At 44.8% G+C, this 18,210-nt stretch overlaps 1 protein-coding gene across 1 annotated transcript; it reads right to left on the reverse strand.

Moving 5' to 3' along the window:
• Positions 1 to 7,338: 7,338 nt before the first annotated feature.
• LOC104841888 (alpha-1-antiproteinase 2-like) lies at positions 7,339 to 17,040 on the reverse strand. Its single transcript, XM_010583884.1, has 6 exons — positions 17,013 to 17,040; positions 16,122 to 16,221; positions 11,461 to 12,123; positions 10,189 to 10,459; positions 8,217 to 8,364; positions 7,339 to 7,580 (listed from the first exon to the last, which is right to left on the reverse strand). The coding sequence occupies exons 3-6, from the start codon at positions 12,107 to 12,109 to the stop codon at positions 7,386 to 7,388; spliced, it is 1,263 nt and encodes a 420-aa protein (XP_010582186.1). The 5' UTR covers positions 12,110 to 12,123; positions 16,122 to 16,221; positions 17,013 to 17,040; the 3' UTR covers positions 7,339 to 7,385.
• Between the last annotated feature and the right edge of the window lie 1,170 nt (positions 17,041 to 18,210).

Raw genomic sequence — 18,210 nt, forward strand, 5'->3', positions numbered from 1 at the left:
GCTAGCCGGGGAAGGACAGCACAGGCAGGGGCACGGGGTGGATGACACCAGGGCTCTTGCATCACCGTCAGTGGCTCTCCACTTGGCAGTGAGGCTGGGAGCTGCAACCCCGTGGCTCCTTCCACCTGAGCTCAGCCCTCACCGTAGGGATACCCCCAGTTTCCCAACACAAGTGGCCTCGCACATAGCCAGGCTCGGCCCCAGCACCACCAGTCCTGGTGGCCATGGTCAGAAGCGGACCGAGCTAACCTCCCGTGCTAACCAGGGTGGCTTTTCTGCAGCCGCCAGATTAAACACACCCTTTGTTTCTTGAACTTTGCATTTGTATTTCACTAAAATCGGGAATCATTAGCAAGTTTTCCTTCTGTGACCAGAGGAAGCCAACTTCACAAAGAAAAATGCATCCAAGATCTGCCTGTTTGGGAAGACTGCTGAGTCAGCCAGGCTTCCCTGACCAATGCTGGTGGGCTACATGGGACAGCATCGCCCTCACCGCCCAGCGTCACAGGCTGAGCTCATTTCCACTGCAAAGCCACTCCAGAAGTGTATCCGTTCTCCACTACTGTATGAGGAACTCAGGGTGTATTTTGAGAATATATGACAAATAAATCCCTCTAGTATATATTGCTAAAGCTTTTGTTAAAGTTTTGGATATTATACAAATATTAAGTCACACTAGACTTTTACCTGTGGCCAAACATGTTACGTTAGTTAAACAGTTATCTCCCTCACTTTGAAGCCAGCTATTGCAACACACTAGGTAGTCTGATAATCTCTCAGCTGCATCATTTAGCAGGCAAATAGGTTCTCTGTGTAAAAAACCATAGCAAACCCAGGGATATAAAATAGTGGATCGAACTAGATCAAGCTGTAACACAAGTGCTTCAAATTCATATGCTCAGATTGCCTGGAGAGTGATCACAAACACAACCAGATTCTCACATTGGTCTCCTACAACCAATAACCCGCACAACCACGTTTCCATCTGGCCTGCAACAAGCTGTCCTTAAAAATGCTGGCTGTCATCAGTGCCCCAACACCAACAAAACTGTATGTTTCAACATCAGTTCTGGTTAGAGGCTGGGCACTCTGGGAGCGGTGATTTTGACACACGTGAATGAGCACACAGGGATTTTGCCGCAGTAACTTCTGTGTAGCTGTCACAGAAGAACAGCCACAGTCATTCACAGCTGGGAAGATTTGTTTTTAAATAGTTTTTCCATGTAACAGTGAAGAAAGCAACCTACTAGAATTTTTAGCTGTGATTTCACTTGTCAGTGAGTAGAGGCATGCTGATGCCTTCAACTAATCTGTAGCTGACTGGCTCAGTTACTGAAGATAAGACAGAATAAATAATGATGAAATCTTACTTCTTATGGCTATCCAGGTAAAAAAGAAAAAGGTGGTTTTGGTCAAGTTGCTAAATATCTAGTGACTGAATAACAGAGTATCAGTATATCAGATAAGATAAGGAGGCAAAGGAAAAGGAGTCATACTGATGCCCGTTGTATTGCCTTCCTTGGTTTCCAGACTAAGGAAGCGGTTTGAAATGCTGTCCACAGGGCAGGTCTCCTCTGATCACCTCAACAGAGTGGAGGGGAGCCTCTTAGCCCGAGCGGTCACCCAGAAGGTCCCTGGGCTGCAGGTCACAGCCTCCTGCCTGGGGGTGCCCCCTTGCACCCAGAGGGAGTGGGGGCTGTCAGGGTCTCCTCTATGCGGCCGCCCAGATCTCGTCCCTCCGTGATGTGGCTGGCCCTGTGCCAGCCTTCCACTGGTCTTGCTGCCCAGCTGTGGGGAAGAGCTGGAAGTCCTGTGGTCCGCTACGTGGCAGGGGGCTTGATGGGAGGGCAGGCCAGGCAAAGGTCCTTGGGGGAGGATGGGGACCTGCCTGGCACCCAGGGCTGTCTCTTTGCCTTGAATCCCTCTTCCTCCTCCTGCATCAACTTTTGCCTTTTTTCTCATATTGGTCCACAAGGTTTTAAGCGCTCAGCAGCTGGTAGAGCTCACTGACTGACTGCAAAAGGGTGTTTGAGGGGGGGGATGTTTTCCTTCCAAACCATCAGTTCTTTATGTGCCATCGCCTAGGCACTGGGAGAAGGGACCTCTGGGACACTTGTATCACTCTGTGAAGCTGATCTTGTGCTCAAGCACTGCCTTTTGGCTAAACCCATGATGTACTCCTGCTCCAAATACCACAAAAGCTGGCATCCAGGGCAGCTTTACCACTCCCTTTGTGGACCCAATGTGGCCACATGTGAGCCTCTTGCATATTTCATGGGCTTCTGCTGCCCCTCCCTTCTCAGTAACCTCCAGGATCATCCTCCCATGGCTGGGGCACTGTGTGCACCACGTTCTCTGCTTCCCCGTGGGTGCTGGCATCCTCTGACTCGCTGCTGGAAGGGGGATTTTGGTGCTGCAGCCTCGGTGCACCCTGGGGCTGCTCACCCACTGCCTTCCTCTTTTGCCAAAGACAGGAGTTGGACAGGTCTGGTGTCACTGATACTTCATTGCAAGTGGTATGTCAGCTCTTGAGGTGTCGCTTGGCAGAGGGAAGAGAAGCTGTAGACAGTTGTGGGGTATCAGGTGCTGGTGCCTCCGTCTTGAAAGCTCCCATTTCCACAGCCCTGGGGTCTTGCTCGGCATCTCTGACATCCTGCAGTAATTACGAAGATAGAGAGCAGGTGAGGTATTAGTCATGCTTGTTCACAGCTGTGGTCTGCAACAGCCCCCACCTTGAGTCTCAGTCAGGGGAGCACTATGTTTTCTGGCAGCACTGTCTTTTCTCGAAAGGCTGCGGCTCTGGTCTTGCTCCTCCTCCAGATCCACTCATTTCAGAGATTGCCTTGCACTATATGGGGTATTTTCATGTTGCATATAGGAAGCAAGAAAGCAATAGGGCTCTTCTGTCCTTTGGCAGGGGATTCACTTGCTGATATTACCAATTTTTTTTGCACACAAGTAACAGAGTAGGTGGCTTGAATTCCCACCAATTTCTTACACTCAAAATCCTGTTATGGTGAAAAAAACCCACGCCTTGTATGCAAAGATAAGAATTTATCAGTAGTATATTTAGAATCTGAACAGTCTTACCCAAGAATTATTAGTCTGCTTACAATACTAAGACTTCCAGTTCAGATTATATATAGTTAAAATAAATACACACAAACTTTTATGATTTTTCCCCATTCTCTGGTGTTATGCTCACCCTTTCTCTGCCCCACTGGTTCCTTCGGTCGATGGCTTCAGCCCTAAGGGAAGGGGACTGCAGGACGGCCGCATCCTGCATCCTTGCTAGGAGGAGTACGAGGGTGGTGGGTGCAACCTCTGTGCTTTGGGGTCTGCTTGGGATCATTTTTATACATTTGCTCGCAGGCTCTACCCCTTGCTCTTCCTTCATTGGTTCACAGGTCCACATTACACCGGAGTTTACTACCTGTGCTGTGTTCTACATACACTGGGTACTCAATCTCTGTTCTCCTAGTTATCCCCCAAACTGGATTTACCCGGCTCCCAAGGCTGCAATCCTTTGATGACCAGTAACTGAACACTGCTGAGCTGTTTGTAGCCCTGAGGCCTCCAGTATCATCCTGTGCCTGTACTCTCAAGTCCCCTGCTATGGTCCTGCCATGCCTGTACTCCCTCATTTTTCATTTTAGGGCCATAGACACTTCACTCTATGCAGAATAACTACTTGTTCTTAATATCTCCTAGTCACAGAAATAGCTACATTTGTAACAATATGCAAATGTTCTACCATACAATCATATAAAGCTAAGGAAAAATTTAAACAGATCAGGTAATAGCACCTGATTGCTGGATAATTACTGTCACAAACAAAGAAGCTAAAACAAAACACCAGGCAGGCCAGGACAAGTCCAAGCAAAGCCTGGCAAGTGCAGAGACCCGAGGCCTGTGCTGTTAGTTTAACACAAAGCAGGTAGCTGTGTTAAAAGCAACAGAACTGGTGTATTTGCAAGGCTAAATGTTATGCTGACCCATGTCTTTCTTCATGCTGAACAAGAGCTATCAGATTATATCTGTCTGAAGTGTAAATGGGGAGTTTCTCCCTTGACTCCTCTTCATAGGGGGGCTGAAGGATGTGGGGTGGGAAGCGAGGGGAGTTTTGGTTCCCTTCCTCCAGGTACAGCCTTGGATGATGGTGAGAAAAGAGCAAAACATACCCCAAACGTCTCCTTCCAGAAACGGTGTGTGAGCTGGGGAGGCTGTTGCAGTCTTGGGACGTGGTACCTGGAGCACCTGAAGGCTGTCGGACTACAGCTGATGGCACGGCCCTGGTGTAGTCAATGAAACAGGGCTTTCCACCTGGTCAGGGGACAACCAGGTCACCCAAACCTGGGATCACCACAAGCGCAGCTGTGAGTCCCATCCCCACGCTCATTAGCTGCGTCAACGGCTAATGAACCGGGTCATTAATTGCTCCCGAGACGTGCCTCTGGCTCGTTTGTATCCGCACGTTGCCCGTTCCACCGAATGGGAGTAGCTCAGTGGCCTGAAGCCCTGCCTTTCTGCCCAGCCTTCCCCGCTCTGCTGTGAGTGCCCTTGAGGTGGTCTGCAGGAGGCAGGGAGTCCCGTTGCCCTCCCACCCTCCATTTCTTGGGAAGGAGGAGGGCAGGACCTGCTGGTGGGGCAGGTGCTACAGCTGAGCTGGCAGCGTCCACCTCCTGCATGAACAAACGGCACCGGCGGGTGGGAGGGATAAAATGTTAGTCTGCAGGAGGAAGAGTGGGAGGCTGTGGAAAGGATCTGGCGCGGAGAGGAAACGCGAAGAGCGAGCATAATAGGGAAAATCTGTTTGGTGTTGCCTGCGGCGACGAGAGCAGGATTAGGAGAGTGGGACTTGGTGGATGGGGGGGAGAGATGAGAACGGGCCACATAACAAATGGTGCAGCGCAGCACGGGCGTAGGCAGGGAGCAAGCTGTCTGCTGCTCTTTTGTGCTAAGTGTGGTGCCTGCGTCTTCCTCGACACTGTCTCCAGCAAATCCTGCAGTGGAAAATCGCAGCACGATGTCAATACACCAGGAGCTGTTGCCTGATGAAGCAAGTCTGGCAGACGGCTGCCGGACGCCGATCTTGACATTGGCAGGAAATCCCCTGTGAGAAGAGCAGACACCCCTCATCACCACCGCTCTGTCTTCCCATGGCCAGCACAGACGTACCACGTCACTCACCGTCCCTGCAACCTCTCCAACGCATTTTACAAATGCAGAGAGATCATGTAGGAGATGCAGTGAGAGGAGAAGCACAAGCTGTGGAGTGCCAGTTCTGCGTGGCAGCATGCCTGCCCCTGCACCTCCCTCCTGCAGCCCTGTGGGCTCATTTTACTGGAATATGGGAGGAAAATAGAATTCCCGCATCCTGCTTCTGAAGGGAGCATGTGTCTGTGAGAGCACCAAGATACCGAGGGTAGGAAAGAAAGGAGTCCCCTTCCCAAAATACAGATTAACAGCCTGCAAAAGCTGATTTAGCTGATGCGAGGGATTCTCTTGGTCTTCAAATCTCTCCCAGAACCACATGGGGACAACTTTCCTCCTACTGTGCTGTATTTCTATGTATATGTCTCCATCCACTCCAAAATGGTTTACAAGGGAGCGAGCAATATTTAGTCTTGCAGCTGCCACAGGTAACTGTGCATCTGGGACCTCTGTTTCTTCTGCATTTCTTGCTGTAAACTGAGGATCACTCTACTAAAATCAATTATGTCAGTTTTTCAACGGGTGCAAATTGGTGCGACTCTAGGGAATTCAATGCATAGCTAAGGATCTCTCTTTGAGCTTTCTCATCCCTGAAGGTTTTACTGTTGCTTTGCTGAATGCCTGTTCTTTAACAGCAGTTAACAATAGGGGTGATAATGGCTAAGACTGACCCTATGAATGCTGCACTGTGCAGTCGTATTTCAGGAAGACAAGAAACCTGCACAGTCAGATAGGGTGCCTTATAAATTATTGCTGTGTGGATGTCAGGCCACAAAGCTACACAAACAGATGGAGGTGAGTGCAGGAAGGAGCCAGGAAGATGATGTAGTGCACATGTATCTCTTTCACTGGGAGTCCTGCCATCGATGCAAGTTGATCATACACTTGTCTATACAGAGAATGTCTACTCAAAAAACGCTGTCAAGCACCATGTATGACGGCTAACAGGAGCTTTTTACCAGGAACACAGAGCAGAAAGGGGCTTTCCTTTTGACTGTGAAAGGGGAGACCATGCTTTGCACCAGACTGACAAAATTACATTTGCTTTTACTTTCACAGAGGGCACAAAAGACCTTGCTGAGGCTGTGTTAGCTTCCCAAGCTGTTTGACTGCTCCCAACATTATTCCTGATGCTGTGACACCATTTCATCTCCTTCCAAAACACACAACTGTAGGGAAGAAAGGGGCAACTGTGCTCTTTCTGGTACCTGTTGCCAAGGCAGGTCTATTGAAAGCAGTTACTGGCCAGTCCTCAAGCTGTCCTACTTGGGTGCCTGCCACCACTCCCTAGGTCAGGCGATCTGCTTATTGGGTGCTCCCTACCTACTTTTTTGGCCATAAAAGGACAGCACTTGAAATAGCTACAATTTTCTAGACCTTCATTATAAGTTTTCCGCAAATCTCAGCTGACAGTATGCTTGTGTAATTGCCATCCAAATACCTCACCTGCCCATCCAGCTACATCCTCCTTCTGACCACTGATGGATATATGTGTGAGGAGTCAGCTACTCGCATGGGCTATCTAAGTCCGTCGAATTGGCAATACGTGGTTGAAAGTCTTCAGGTTCAAGAGCAGATTTGATCCTCCTGCCCTGTTTTGAGCTGCAAGAAACTCAGGAAGATTTGCTGCTAGATTAATACTGAAAATGGTAAAAGGTTTCTGGTAGATAAAAGGTTCTATGTTGAAGACAGCTTTTCACATTCCCAGTACTGCCTCCATTAGAAGCTTCAGTTTTCCGTGACCCTGCATGGTTGATCCAACTCTTCCCATCTCTTGTTTACTTACTTATGGTAAATTACAACTACTTCTGCTTTGTTTGCAAGAGCGTTAATCATTTTATCTGCTATTCTGGCTGACAACTACATATTAAGCAGGAGTCTTCCATTGTAATACAAATGTCTCTCTCTGAATGCTGGCAAATCTTAGGTCTTTCCTTGGCTTTCAGTCAAGTAAAAAAAGGCATTCTTTGCTACCTGAATTGAAAACATTTTCTTTGCTTCCTCTTAAGCAAGTGTCATGGTCAATACCAACAGTTTTTGATAATGGCACGGAATGAAAACTTTTGCTAAAAAAGAACCATATACTAAGCTGGTACAAATGGAAATAAATCACGTCATGCAGTTTCACATCTTCTTTAATCAGCAATAGCAAGCAGAATTCATATGTCAATTCAGCTAGTGATAGTCGGGTTAACTATTTTTCCTATGAAGAGTGTACTGTTTGTATCTCTATCAAAAATCAGCATGAGGAAGGGACGGTTGAATTCAATGGTTGGAGGAATAGACAATGTCATTATTTCAGCAGCAGTTGCTGCTGCCGCCTCAGTACCTCTCTCATCAACATCCAGAGCAGCTTTATGTACAACCTAGGAAGAAAGAAAACAGACAGTCATTCTGGGCAGACAACAGCCACCTGAGAGATGAATCAGACCCATTTCAAAGCAGCCCTGCTTTGGAGGATCCACTGAGAAGTGAGTAGAGGCAGCAGAGATGTGAGTTGTGGTGTTGTAGTCATGGCTGCTTTAAACGAGGACCAGGACAGAGCTACAGAAATCTAAAAAAAAAAAAAAGTCCCATACTATTTTTCCTCTGTCCCAAAGATTGGATGAAGGATGGAGGCTCCACTTGTAAGAGTTTGTCTGCACCTCTGAAACTCAGTCTCCAGGGTGGGAGGACAGGCTGTGGTGTGCCCAGGAGCATTAGCATCTCCCCTCGAGGAGCCGGGGGTTGATGTTCCTCTCATGCTCCAGATACTGCCCAAGAAATCTTGGCTGATACCAGATTTGGAAAAAAACAGATGTGCAGCAAACTAATCTGATTTCCACTGTCACCAAGGGCCAAACTCCTGTTGTAAGCTTGCAGGCTGAGGCCAGAGTGAGCCCAGCTGCAGGCAAGCTGGGAAGCTGGGAGCTATGTTTACCTGGTGTTTCTGGTTGGTACTACAGAGGGGTTTTCCTGCATGTTCGTGAAAGAAAGGAGAGGGCCAATAGCCATGGACTTACTTTAGAAACCTTCAGATCTGGGGTGCCGGTGATGCCAGAGAGATCTGCCTGGTCAGTGAACACATCCACAATTCCCATCTTGCTAAGGGTGTTCATTATTTCATAGCTCCCAGAAATAGAAAATTTGGGGAAGTAGAGGCTCAGCAGGCTGTTAGGTAGAAGAGAAACACAGAAGGTGGTGAGAAGGATTTTTCACTGAGGTAACTGATGGTGAGAAAGCTGTGTAATTCCCATGAGTGTCAAACCCCAGGGGGTTGGACCCTGAGTGTACAATGAGCACTAATTCAATTGCTGGTGCTTCTCATTGTAATACAGGCACTGTCATTCTTCTTCTTCTTCATCATCATCGTCATCATCATCATCAATATCTATCTGGTGTTTTGCTTCAGCAAATATGAGAGCACTCTGCAAAGGAGGATGGTAATGAGAGCCCCTCTTTACAGCCAGAGAAGATGAGGTGCAGAGGTGACAGCCCATGTTGCTCAAGCAGGTGGAGACCTGAAGTGGGGCACAGACAGAGTCTACATGGGGATAATTGTGGCAAACCCCAGCACTTTAAAGCAAAGCAGTGTTCTTGGAATAACTGTGGCATTTGGCATGGCTCCAGGGAAGGTCTGTGCCCTGTTGCCTGCACCTTTGGACAACCTATCCTTTAACGGTCTTCCTCCCCTGGGCTGGCCATGATCAAATTCACCTTTGACTGTGAGCTATCTGTAGGCAGTTCCTGCTTAGTATACTTTCTGTTGGATTTCTCTTCATGCACTGTCCAGGGATCCTCAGAGCCTCCAAGTCACCTACTGCAGTGATTACCCTTTAGGTACCTCAAGTCTTTTGCTGTCTCCCCCAAGGACAGCTTGGGTTGAATAGCAAAACAGACGGGATCCAAACCCCACTGCTGTAGCCTTTATGTGATACTGCTCAGTGCACTAGAAGATGATGGGACCAAGTGTATTAGCACTGGCATCAACATAATAGTAGAACTGAAATTGCCATTTGGTTCTTACAGCCTCTCCCATGAAGAACTTATTCCGATATTGATCCTGAAGGAACTTGCACCAAGAAGTCATTTAGACAAGGCTTTTCCTGATTTTGCAGCTGAGAATTATACATTTTTATTTTTCGTATTTGAGGTATCACATTATTAGCTCATATCCAATTTGCCACTCATTATGTTTTTATTAACTGTGCTGGCATTTCTATAATGATGCACCAAGAATCATGGGTGTGAACTGCACAGCCTTATTAGTTCTGAATCAGAGCAGAGCTTGGTAAATTAGGCACGTATTAACTTGGTATTACTCATCTACGGGTGCTAAGATCTCTTCCCTCCCAGACAAACAAGGTTGTAAAACGTGTTAGCTGATGTTAGTGTCAATGGTAGGAGCTAACAGAACCTCATTAGATTTTTATAGTTTCAAAACCAAAATGCCAGAAAATCAGGACACCCACAATTAATCACTAGCCTGTTCTAACAATCACTGAGTGCTGGACTGGTTCTTGTAAGGAAGATATTTGTGTAGAACATATTACGTATGTATGCATTACTACAAACTGTTTAAGTTATGGTTTATTTAAGGTTTAGACATATGTCTGAGTCATGGTGCATCGGTGACATATGAGAGGTAAAACACATTAGCTGAAACCTCAGTATAGGAGATTTGCCTTAGAATTGCCACCTTCCCACTCAGTCAATGGACTGTTTTAGAAACGCCAGTCTAGGCTTGCCATTCAGGGCTCCTGGGAGCCCATCAGGATGGTCTCCACTCTCATGGGGGGAGCAGCAAGTCACTCAGGCATCAACAAGAGAACAGTAAAATACCAATCAGCTGCAAGATTTTTACAGCTAGGGCGCATAAGCCAAAAATAACCCACTCAGTTCCCAGAATCAGCAAGTTCATAGTGTTTGCATTCCCCCAAAAAGAAAAAAGACTATAAATCCAAGTGCTGCTGCAGCTGACTGGCAGAAGATTACCTCTGGAACAGATGGTCTGACCATTTCCGGACGGTTTCCTTGACCAGAGTTTGCTCTAACTGCTTCATTTTCCCTTTTGGTGGCAGAACCAGAAATGCAGTAGCACTCCCATTATAATGAAGCCGTACCACAGTGCATGACAGCTCTTCATCAAAATAGAAGTCAAATCTCCCCGTCTGGTGCATCATAGGGACTTTCACAGTAGTTTCAGCATCCACAAAGAACTCCCTTTCTTCAGTATGCTCTGGTTTAAAAGGCTTTTCCCAGTTGCCTGATACAGAGAAGGAGAATGCAACTGAATATCCCATGTCCCATCCCATCATAAATTGAATTTTATATAACTAGTAATAATATTCACCTATTCCTCCATTTGTTAAATTCAGAATTTTCAAACACAACATTTTAAAATGTGTATCACAGTAAGGCAAGAATCTTTTACCTGGTCAAAAGAGTGCATCTGATTCCAATTTCACTTTATTTTTCAGATCCCAGTAATGAACTAATTAGGCATGTTCTTTGTGCCTACCACTACTTTTCTGTTCAGGTCATCTATGTGGCCTTTCTGTAAGTTGTCATTTAAGGGCTTTCCTGACATCATCTGTGTACTCCTGTACTGTCTGCATTTCATGTCTATTGACTTTAATCATAAGCCTCAATTTGTAGATAAAATTAATGTAGGATCTCATATCTGAGTGCTGTTATGTCAGGTTTAAGAGCACATCATCTAACCCACATCAGAAATGCACTGTGTTTCCACTTTGTTCCTTAAAATGTCCTCCCCTGTTCATCACTAGCTTCTTCCGTATATAAATATGTTAGTGTGGATACATAAAGGACCCTGATAGGAAAAAAAAAAAAAGGAAAATTTAGTAAATTAGGCCATTGAATCATGCATACTTTTAAAGACAGGCATTAAAAGGATTAGGTCATGCATGCGTCTCAGCGCCTTCACTGAAAATTAGAAGAACACAGAGCAATCGGATTTATGGCTAAACCCACGAAAGCAAGCTCAGGATGCATGAGAGGCTGTGGCTTGGAGCAGAGCTCCCACGGCTGCCACAAAGAGAACGAAGCCTGTGTGATGCCTGACTGCCTCCCCATGCTGAGCGGGGTCCTACCACCTCTCCACCACCTCCAGTGTGCCATTAGGGGCTCTTCTGGCCCAGTAAAAAGCATTTGAATTTTCCTCCAGAGCAACTTCCAAATGTAGTAGCTGACATTAGATCCATTGATAAGAATGAATAACGTGAATGCGAATCCTAGAGGACTTACCTTTAAAGAAAACAAAGCTAGCCAGAAGCATTACAGTCTGTGGATCCATGTCCTTGACCAAATCAGTAATTTTCCCATGTGTTTTCCTCTCTATATAATCGTTGATCTGCTTCTCAGCCTCCGTGGGATTGTAAAAGTCAGTGGTGAAAGCCTCCAGCTGATACAGAGCTTTGGCATCATCTAAAAACTTTTTTACAGGTTTCAGCTTCTCTGTTAGAAAGATGGCATTCCCCATGTTAAGCTGGACCCCGCTCTCAGGATGGCTCAGCATGTGGATGAGGTTGTGGAAGCCTTCATGTATCTCTTTCTCCTGAATCTCTGTAAGGTTGAAGGCGAGTCCTTCCAAGATCTGAGTCTGAGTGGTTGATCTAGCCCCTAAGGCCAGCATTGCAAATGCAGTGGAGATGCTTACAGGAGAGAAGAAAATGTTCTTATTAGGTGCCTCCAGTGTAACCTCTTTAAAAAATTGAAATGCAAAGTCAGCATTGTTTGGCACTAGTTTAAGGCAAGCAATTGCTTCAACTCTGTGATGCATGTGGTGTTTAGGTTCATCTGGATCATGTCCATTGTGGTGCTTGGGTGGGAGCTGACCATGGGCAACAGCATGAAGCCCAGCCAGTAGCAAACTCATGTAGAATGTGGTCTTCATCTTGTATTAAAAACCTATGGAAAAAAGGAGAAGCTGTTACTAAGGTAAGTAAATTAATGAAGTACAAATAGTTATTCTGTCATTCCCACTGAATAAGAAATCTTGTCTCTTTCTTTTGTCCTCAGTATCCATGTTCTCCAACTCTTGCCAGACTTTTTTTTATTTTCCCAGGCCTCCTGGCAAGCCTCCCCACAACTGTTTCTGCCACCCTCACCCTAAATACCTGCAAAGGCAAAATTCATCATGGATTAGCTGAATACACAGCACCCTCAGCAGGCCAGAGAATGGAGCGTATTCCATCAGGAAACACACCATGGCTAATCACTGGAGGACTGTGATACCACTGTGCTTTTGACACTAATGGTCTAAGATAATTCCTGGAAAGCACATCATAGAAGAAGTCTGGATGTTTTGTGAGTAAAGGGAGAAAGAGGAAATTCATGCAAGTGGGCAGCCATCAGTAGCTACATACAAACAGAATTTGAGCAAACAGGCATGAAGGAGATCTTTAAATAACTTTTGGTCAGATTGATGAGGCACCCTATTTCAAGAGAGGACAAATGGCGGCAGCTGTTTTTCAGTAGCAAACTGAATATAAAGCCCTATGTCTCTAAGGAATAGGTGCTCTTTCTTTCTGAATAAAAATGATGTAATTCTTTGAATAAGAACCTGAAGTAATGTGTTGTCCCTTAATAGACAAACCAAACCATTGGAGTGGGTTCATTTTCAGCACAGCAGAAGGAGTCAATGTCATTAACAAAAACAAGGCCTTCTTTTTATCAGATGCTCTGCTGGTCAAAGGGAGATAACATTTATCAACCTGTTTCGCTTGGCTGTGGTAGCTACATTCCTTTGCAATGCTGACACCTGCACTGTATAAGCTCTTACAAAGGGACCTTGGAAATACGGCTATGAATGTCCCAGTGGGCCTCATTTCTGAGGGGGAATCCAGGGCAAGGAAATGGTGAGAGAGTTGCAAAGTATTTGGGGAGATAACAAGCCAGATTTGCTAAAACTTGTGCAGGGAGAGACACATTAAACCAATTGCACCTTTCTGTTCTGGCATGATTCAACTTGAGAGACTGTCATCAGAAAGCGCTATGCTCACAGTTCTGCTTTCTCTGTAACATCAGAGGGAGCAATTTGTATTAGTAGTTGAATATCCAGTTACAGTTAGAACTGTGTAAGAACAAAAAAACATTTTTGAGCTATAATCAAATATTGAAACATTTACGTGTTTGATATAAGTATTTCTAAAAAGCAGGCCTATTTGCAAAAACACCTACTGTGTTACTGACAAATGGAAGATCTATAAGGGTTCTTGGTAACTACATTTTCAATTACTGTGCACAGTAGTTTTAAATTATAGTTTGGCCTCCTCTGATTTTGACATTGAAATAATACTTCTCAATATATGTAGCTACTTGTAACTCAGTGTAAGAGCTCTGGTTCTGAATGTTTAAAACTGCTATCAGTGAGCCAATGTATTTGTTAGACTTTGAAAAGAAATCAACTCCCAGACAAAAGCATCAGAGCTAAGCCTAATCTATTTCCACGTATCCAGCAGGCTGATTCAGAAGCTGCCTCTGGATAAATTATTCACTGTGAACTATTTACTCAGCTGTAGTCATAATTTATTAAGAATAACATGAATACCAAAGAATGAAACATTTCATTTTAAACATAAATCACCACAGGTTCCCAATTTCATCACATTTAATATTTATTACAAAACACAGAAGATAGCTGGACTTTTCTATATACACATCGAACTGCCAATTTCTATTTATTTGGAATGAAAAGTAGACATGGAATTTAACTGACCTGGCCTCAAAATTATGGCTAATGGATATAGTATGGTTTTGCTGTAAGGGTTCTGTAAAATATTGGTTACAGTTTTCTGAAGGTTTTTTTCCTATCCTGATATTTTTGCTCTATGTAGTTATGACATGTTTGCATTTTGTGGTTAATTTATGTACTTTCATGGAATTATTTTCATTTTATTACAGCTCTGATTTCACAGATAATTAAATACAATCTCAATCTGAATCATCCATCTCTTATTCAGTACTGGCCAATCACAAACAGTCAAGTCTCATGAGTCAGCCCTCACAAAAATCTTGATGATGATTGATTTTAAAATCATAAGATTATAAAAGACCAAGCAGCTGCAGTTTGTAGAGGCCTTTTTTGTTGTTCAAGTCTTGAAGATACAAGTGGCCCACTCTGTTAGGCCCTTCTTTGAAACTTAAAGGTACTTCTGTAATAGGATTTGCATCCTGTAAGCCTTTAGAATATGATTGGGGATTGTTACTTCATACTTGATATTTACTATTCCATTTGATATTATTGTGGCTTCTAGGTTAGCAAGTGATCAGCCAGTGATAAATTTACAATAGAGACCCTTTCAGTAGGAAGCAGAAGATGCAGATTCTCCTGTGGTCTTAATGATTGAGGGATTTTTCAACCAAGCATACTTGCTAACAATTTATTAAAAAGCAAAGAGCTGAGAACCTGTGCTAAAAAGCCCTTAGGGAATTCCCTGAGGGAGCTAATTTTCCAGGAAGCTTCCTATCTTAACACCTTTACTCATATAATCTCCAGAAAAACAGTTTCTCCATAAACATGGGAGTAGAAGTGAAAAGCTCTTCAATTCTAACTCCAAATCTATACTGACTTGTTGAATAGCCTGGAAGGAAACCTGTTTACCTCTCTGCCTCTTTTCTTCTCTTTGTCTATGTTACACAATGACAATACATTTGTGGCATTTGAGAAAAAGTTGCTTCCATGAAGAGCTTTCAATCAAACCAGACAATGGCACAAGAGCATGCCAACACCTGGAGGATAGTGTTCCTTTAAGCAATTTATCTGTAATAGACTTGCTGATAACAATTGTTGAATATGTTACCTCTTCCCTATCACACAATCTTCCCTACCATGCAATCCAGAATGGCAATACTTATTTGGGGCAGTATATCCTAGAAAGAAAATGGAGAAAACTGGGATTAGCTGAAGTTACCCTAGAATAATTCCACCTGGAAGTGAGCTGGACTAAGTTTTCTGACTGACAGAACCTGCTTCTTTGTAGATATAGCTAATTTGTACACTGCAGGGCTGATTTTTATCTCTGTGATTTGAAGAGACAATTCTGAAGACAATTTTCTGCCTTTGGAGTGCCATGTAATAGTCTAGGAGATGAATATTCATCCCATGCTACTCCTGTAAGGGGTCCTCACCGATAATCTCATTTCAGACAACATGAAAATTTGCACTGCTCAAAAACATATGCAGGCAGCAATAGAAAAGCTGTTCACTCACCAGATGGTGCTGCTTCCCTCCTGATTGCTTCTAAATGAGGAAATCAGAGAAATCTGTTTCCTGAAAGCTGCACTGTGAGGGCACCAGGCACATCAAGACATGGCCCACCACCACCAGTGGTGTCTGCTGAACTAATCTCAGCTACTCAGGGCCACATCCAAAAGAAATCACCCAAGTACACAAAAAGAGTCACAAAAGGAAGGCTTGACTAGTCACATCTGTGTGTGAGAAAATTACCTCAGAAGCCTACTGTCCAGGACTGCCTACTCACAGGAGCACTACAAACTCACATGGCTTTCCTGACTGGGCAGAAAGCTCTTTGCGTACCTCATTGTATGCACCTCGACATGCTTAGGGGCCTTTCCAGACTGATCAGCTAGACATTTACTTCTCTTGTGATTCAGAGTTTTGATGCCTCTGTGCTTGAGGCCCCTGAGAAGATTGCAAGCACAAGCCAAGGGCATTGGATTCTGCAGAGAATCCAACCGCTGTGACTATTTCATTTTAAAAGCAATTGCTTTTGCAGCAGAAACATGGCAGCCAAGTTTACACTGTCCTTTAGAAATCTGTGTGACTGTTCACAGAGCTGTTCCCAGTGTCATCTGTCTTCTGTAAGACAGCTTAGCATTGGAGAGCTCACCCTGGAAGCGCACCCTCCGAGAGTGGCATCACTCACTTCTAGGCCTCCTTTTACCTGGAAACAGGTGAACACGAGCTCTCAGCCTTCTACCAGGCCACCATCAGTATTTGCTGTTGAACCTGAGATACTGCACATACTCAGGGATGAAGCATCACTGAGGCCAGAGGATAAAAAAGAAGGTAAGAAAGAACCAGTGCAGTGGTTAAGGCAGTCAGGTGGGACAGAGGAGATTTTCTTCTCTCTACAAAGCAGCAGCAGTCCCAAGAACAGATCAGACCCGGCTCCCAGTTTCTAGTTTCCAGTGCGCACCTGACCACTGCCCAGTTTCTGGCTCCATGAACAGGTTGGCCTCAGCTTTGATCTTAGCTCCCCTGAGCATGTGGAGAACACCATTTTCTCTCCTTCCTGCTCAATGATCCTGTAATCTGATGATTAGAGCAATAAGGAGATGTCTGATCTAAAAGGGAAGCAGACAGATATCCCATTCCCTAAGCACAGATATTTCTTGTAGACCTTGAATTACTTAAAAAGAATCACCAATACATTAAAAAAAAAGCTCTAAGCACCCATTCTCAGGCTTTTAATGGAGCAGAGCCCGTTTCTTCTAGCAGGAGGTACATCTGGGAAAGACCCATTTTTAGGTGCTTAGGATTTGCTGGCTCCAGAGATCACCTTGCTTCACCGCAAGGCAACTAGACACCCTACTCTGGCCTTTAGATTCTTACTCCTCCTGCCAGCCACCTGACAATGTGCAGGCAACTCCATGCCTAAATTGTGATGACTTTATATCCAGCTGACCCAATAAAAGCCTCTTTACCACTGGAACAATTACTAAGACAGATTTCAATATAAGATACAACCCTAGGAAAGACTTAAAATCAATTGCATGCAACAAGAAGATACACTTTTGAAGTCTTTGTAGGAAATAAAAAAATCACAACTTACAGCAGCTTCCAAGGATCCTGCTGTCTTCTCTAGGACTACTCTGCAGCTCCCTCTCTTATTTATACTGTTAAATAGCATTATGAAACAAAGCGTCCTCTAGAAAACATTAACCAGGACAGACAAGTGTTATTACTTTAGGAATGGTGCAGAGTAAACAGTGAAGACAATTTTTGGGGGAAGGCACTTGATTTTTGCTGTACATGCATGGCCAAACCCTGCCTTTGCTTACAACAGTCATTAAGAGTCCTCCTGCATTTCTGCACATCCTCCTGTTGGGAACCCAGCCCCTCACTCTAGCAAATACTTCACGTGCATCATTAACTTCTGTAAACTGCATGAATTCATACAGTAGAAGTAGTGAAATGAGTAAAATTAAACAACACAGACATTACTAGACAAGAGCCTGAAGAAAAGACAGCTGGATGCACGCTGCAACCAGCTCTCATCTTAGTATTTTGCACTGAGATATTTTTGCTGCTTCTGCACCAGACTTTTAATAGCGTTTATTTGGCATATTTGTTTTAAATGATCCACTATTTCTCAATTATCTCCATTGCCATTAATAAGGGCCAATGTCTAGGGACATCGCTAGTAAACTTAAAATTAAAGCAGTAGTATTGATGTTCGTAGTGGCTGAGGGTTCCTATAGGGATGGCGACATGATGGCAGAGATGGGCACTCAGGAGCCCATGGTACCCAGCACACCCCAGACAGATTGGTGTCACCTAGTACCTCATGAAGCAATGGATTGAAGGACAAACTGTTGCCCTGTGCTCCACAAGTGTGGGCCGGCACAAGGTGCAGGCACTGCCGAAACGCAGGCAAGGAAGTGTCAGGCTGGTACACCAGAGCATGCTTTCACCTGGAGGTGGACCCATATGGTCAGGCCACCTGTGCTTTACATGATCCCTCCTTAAAGCCAAACTCCATGCAGGAGGCTGTGCTCCTGCAGCACCCATGGAGGAGCAACTACAGGGGCTGTGCTAATGTGGGTATAACTGAGGGACTGAAAAAAGCTCACAGGTCAGTGCCCAGCTGAACACCTTCCAACCAGGTGGAGCATCCCCTTGGGAGGCAGGCGATTGCAGGAGAAAAGGTGCTATACTTCACAGACTCGTAGAATTGTAGAATTGTTTAGGTTGGAAAAGACCTTTAAGAACATCCAGTCCAACCGTAAACCTCACCCTGCCAACTCCAC

Source organism: Haliaeetus leucocephalus, unplaced genomic scaffold (assembly GCF_000737465.1).
Source record: "Haliaeetus leucocephalus isolate CR32 unplaced genomic scaffold, Haliaeetus_leucocephalus-4.0 Scaffold932, whole genome shotgun sequence".
NCBI classification, from domain to species: domain Eukaryota; kingdom Metazoa; phylum Chordata; class Aves; order Accipitriformes; family Accipitridae; genus Haliaeetus; species Haliaeetus leucocephalus.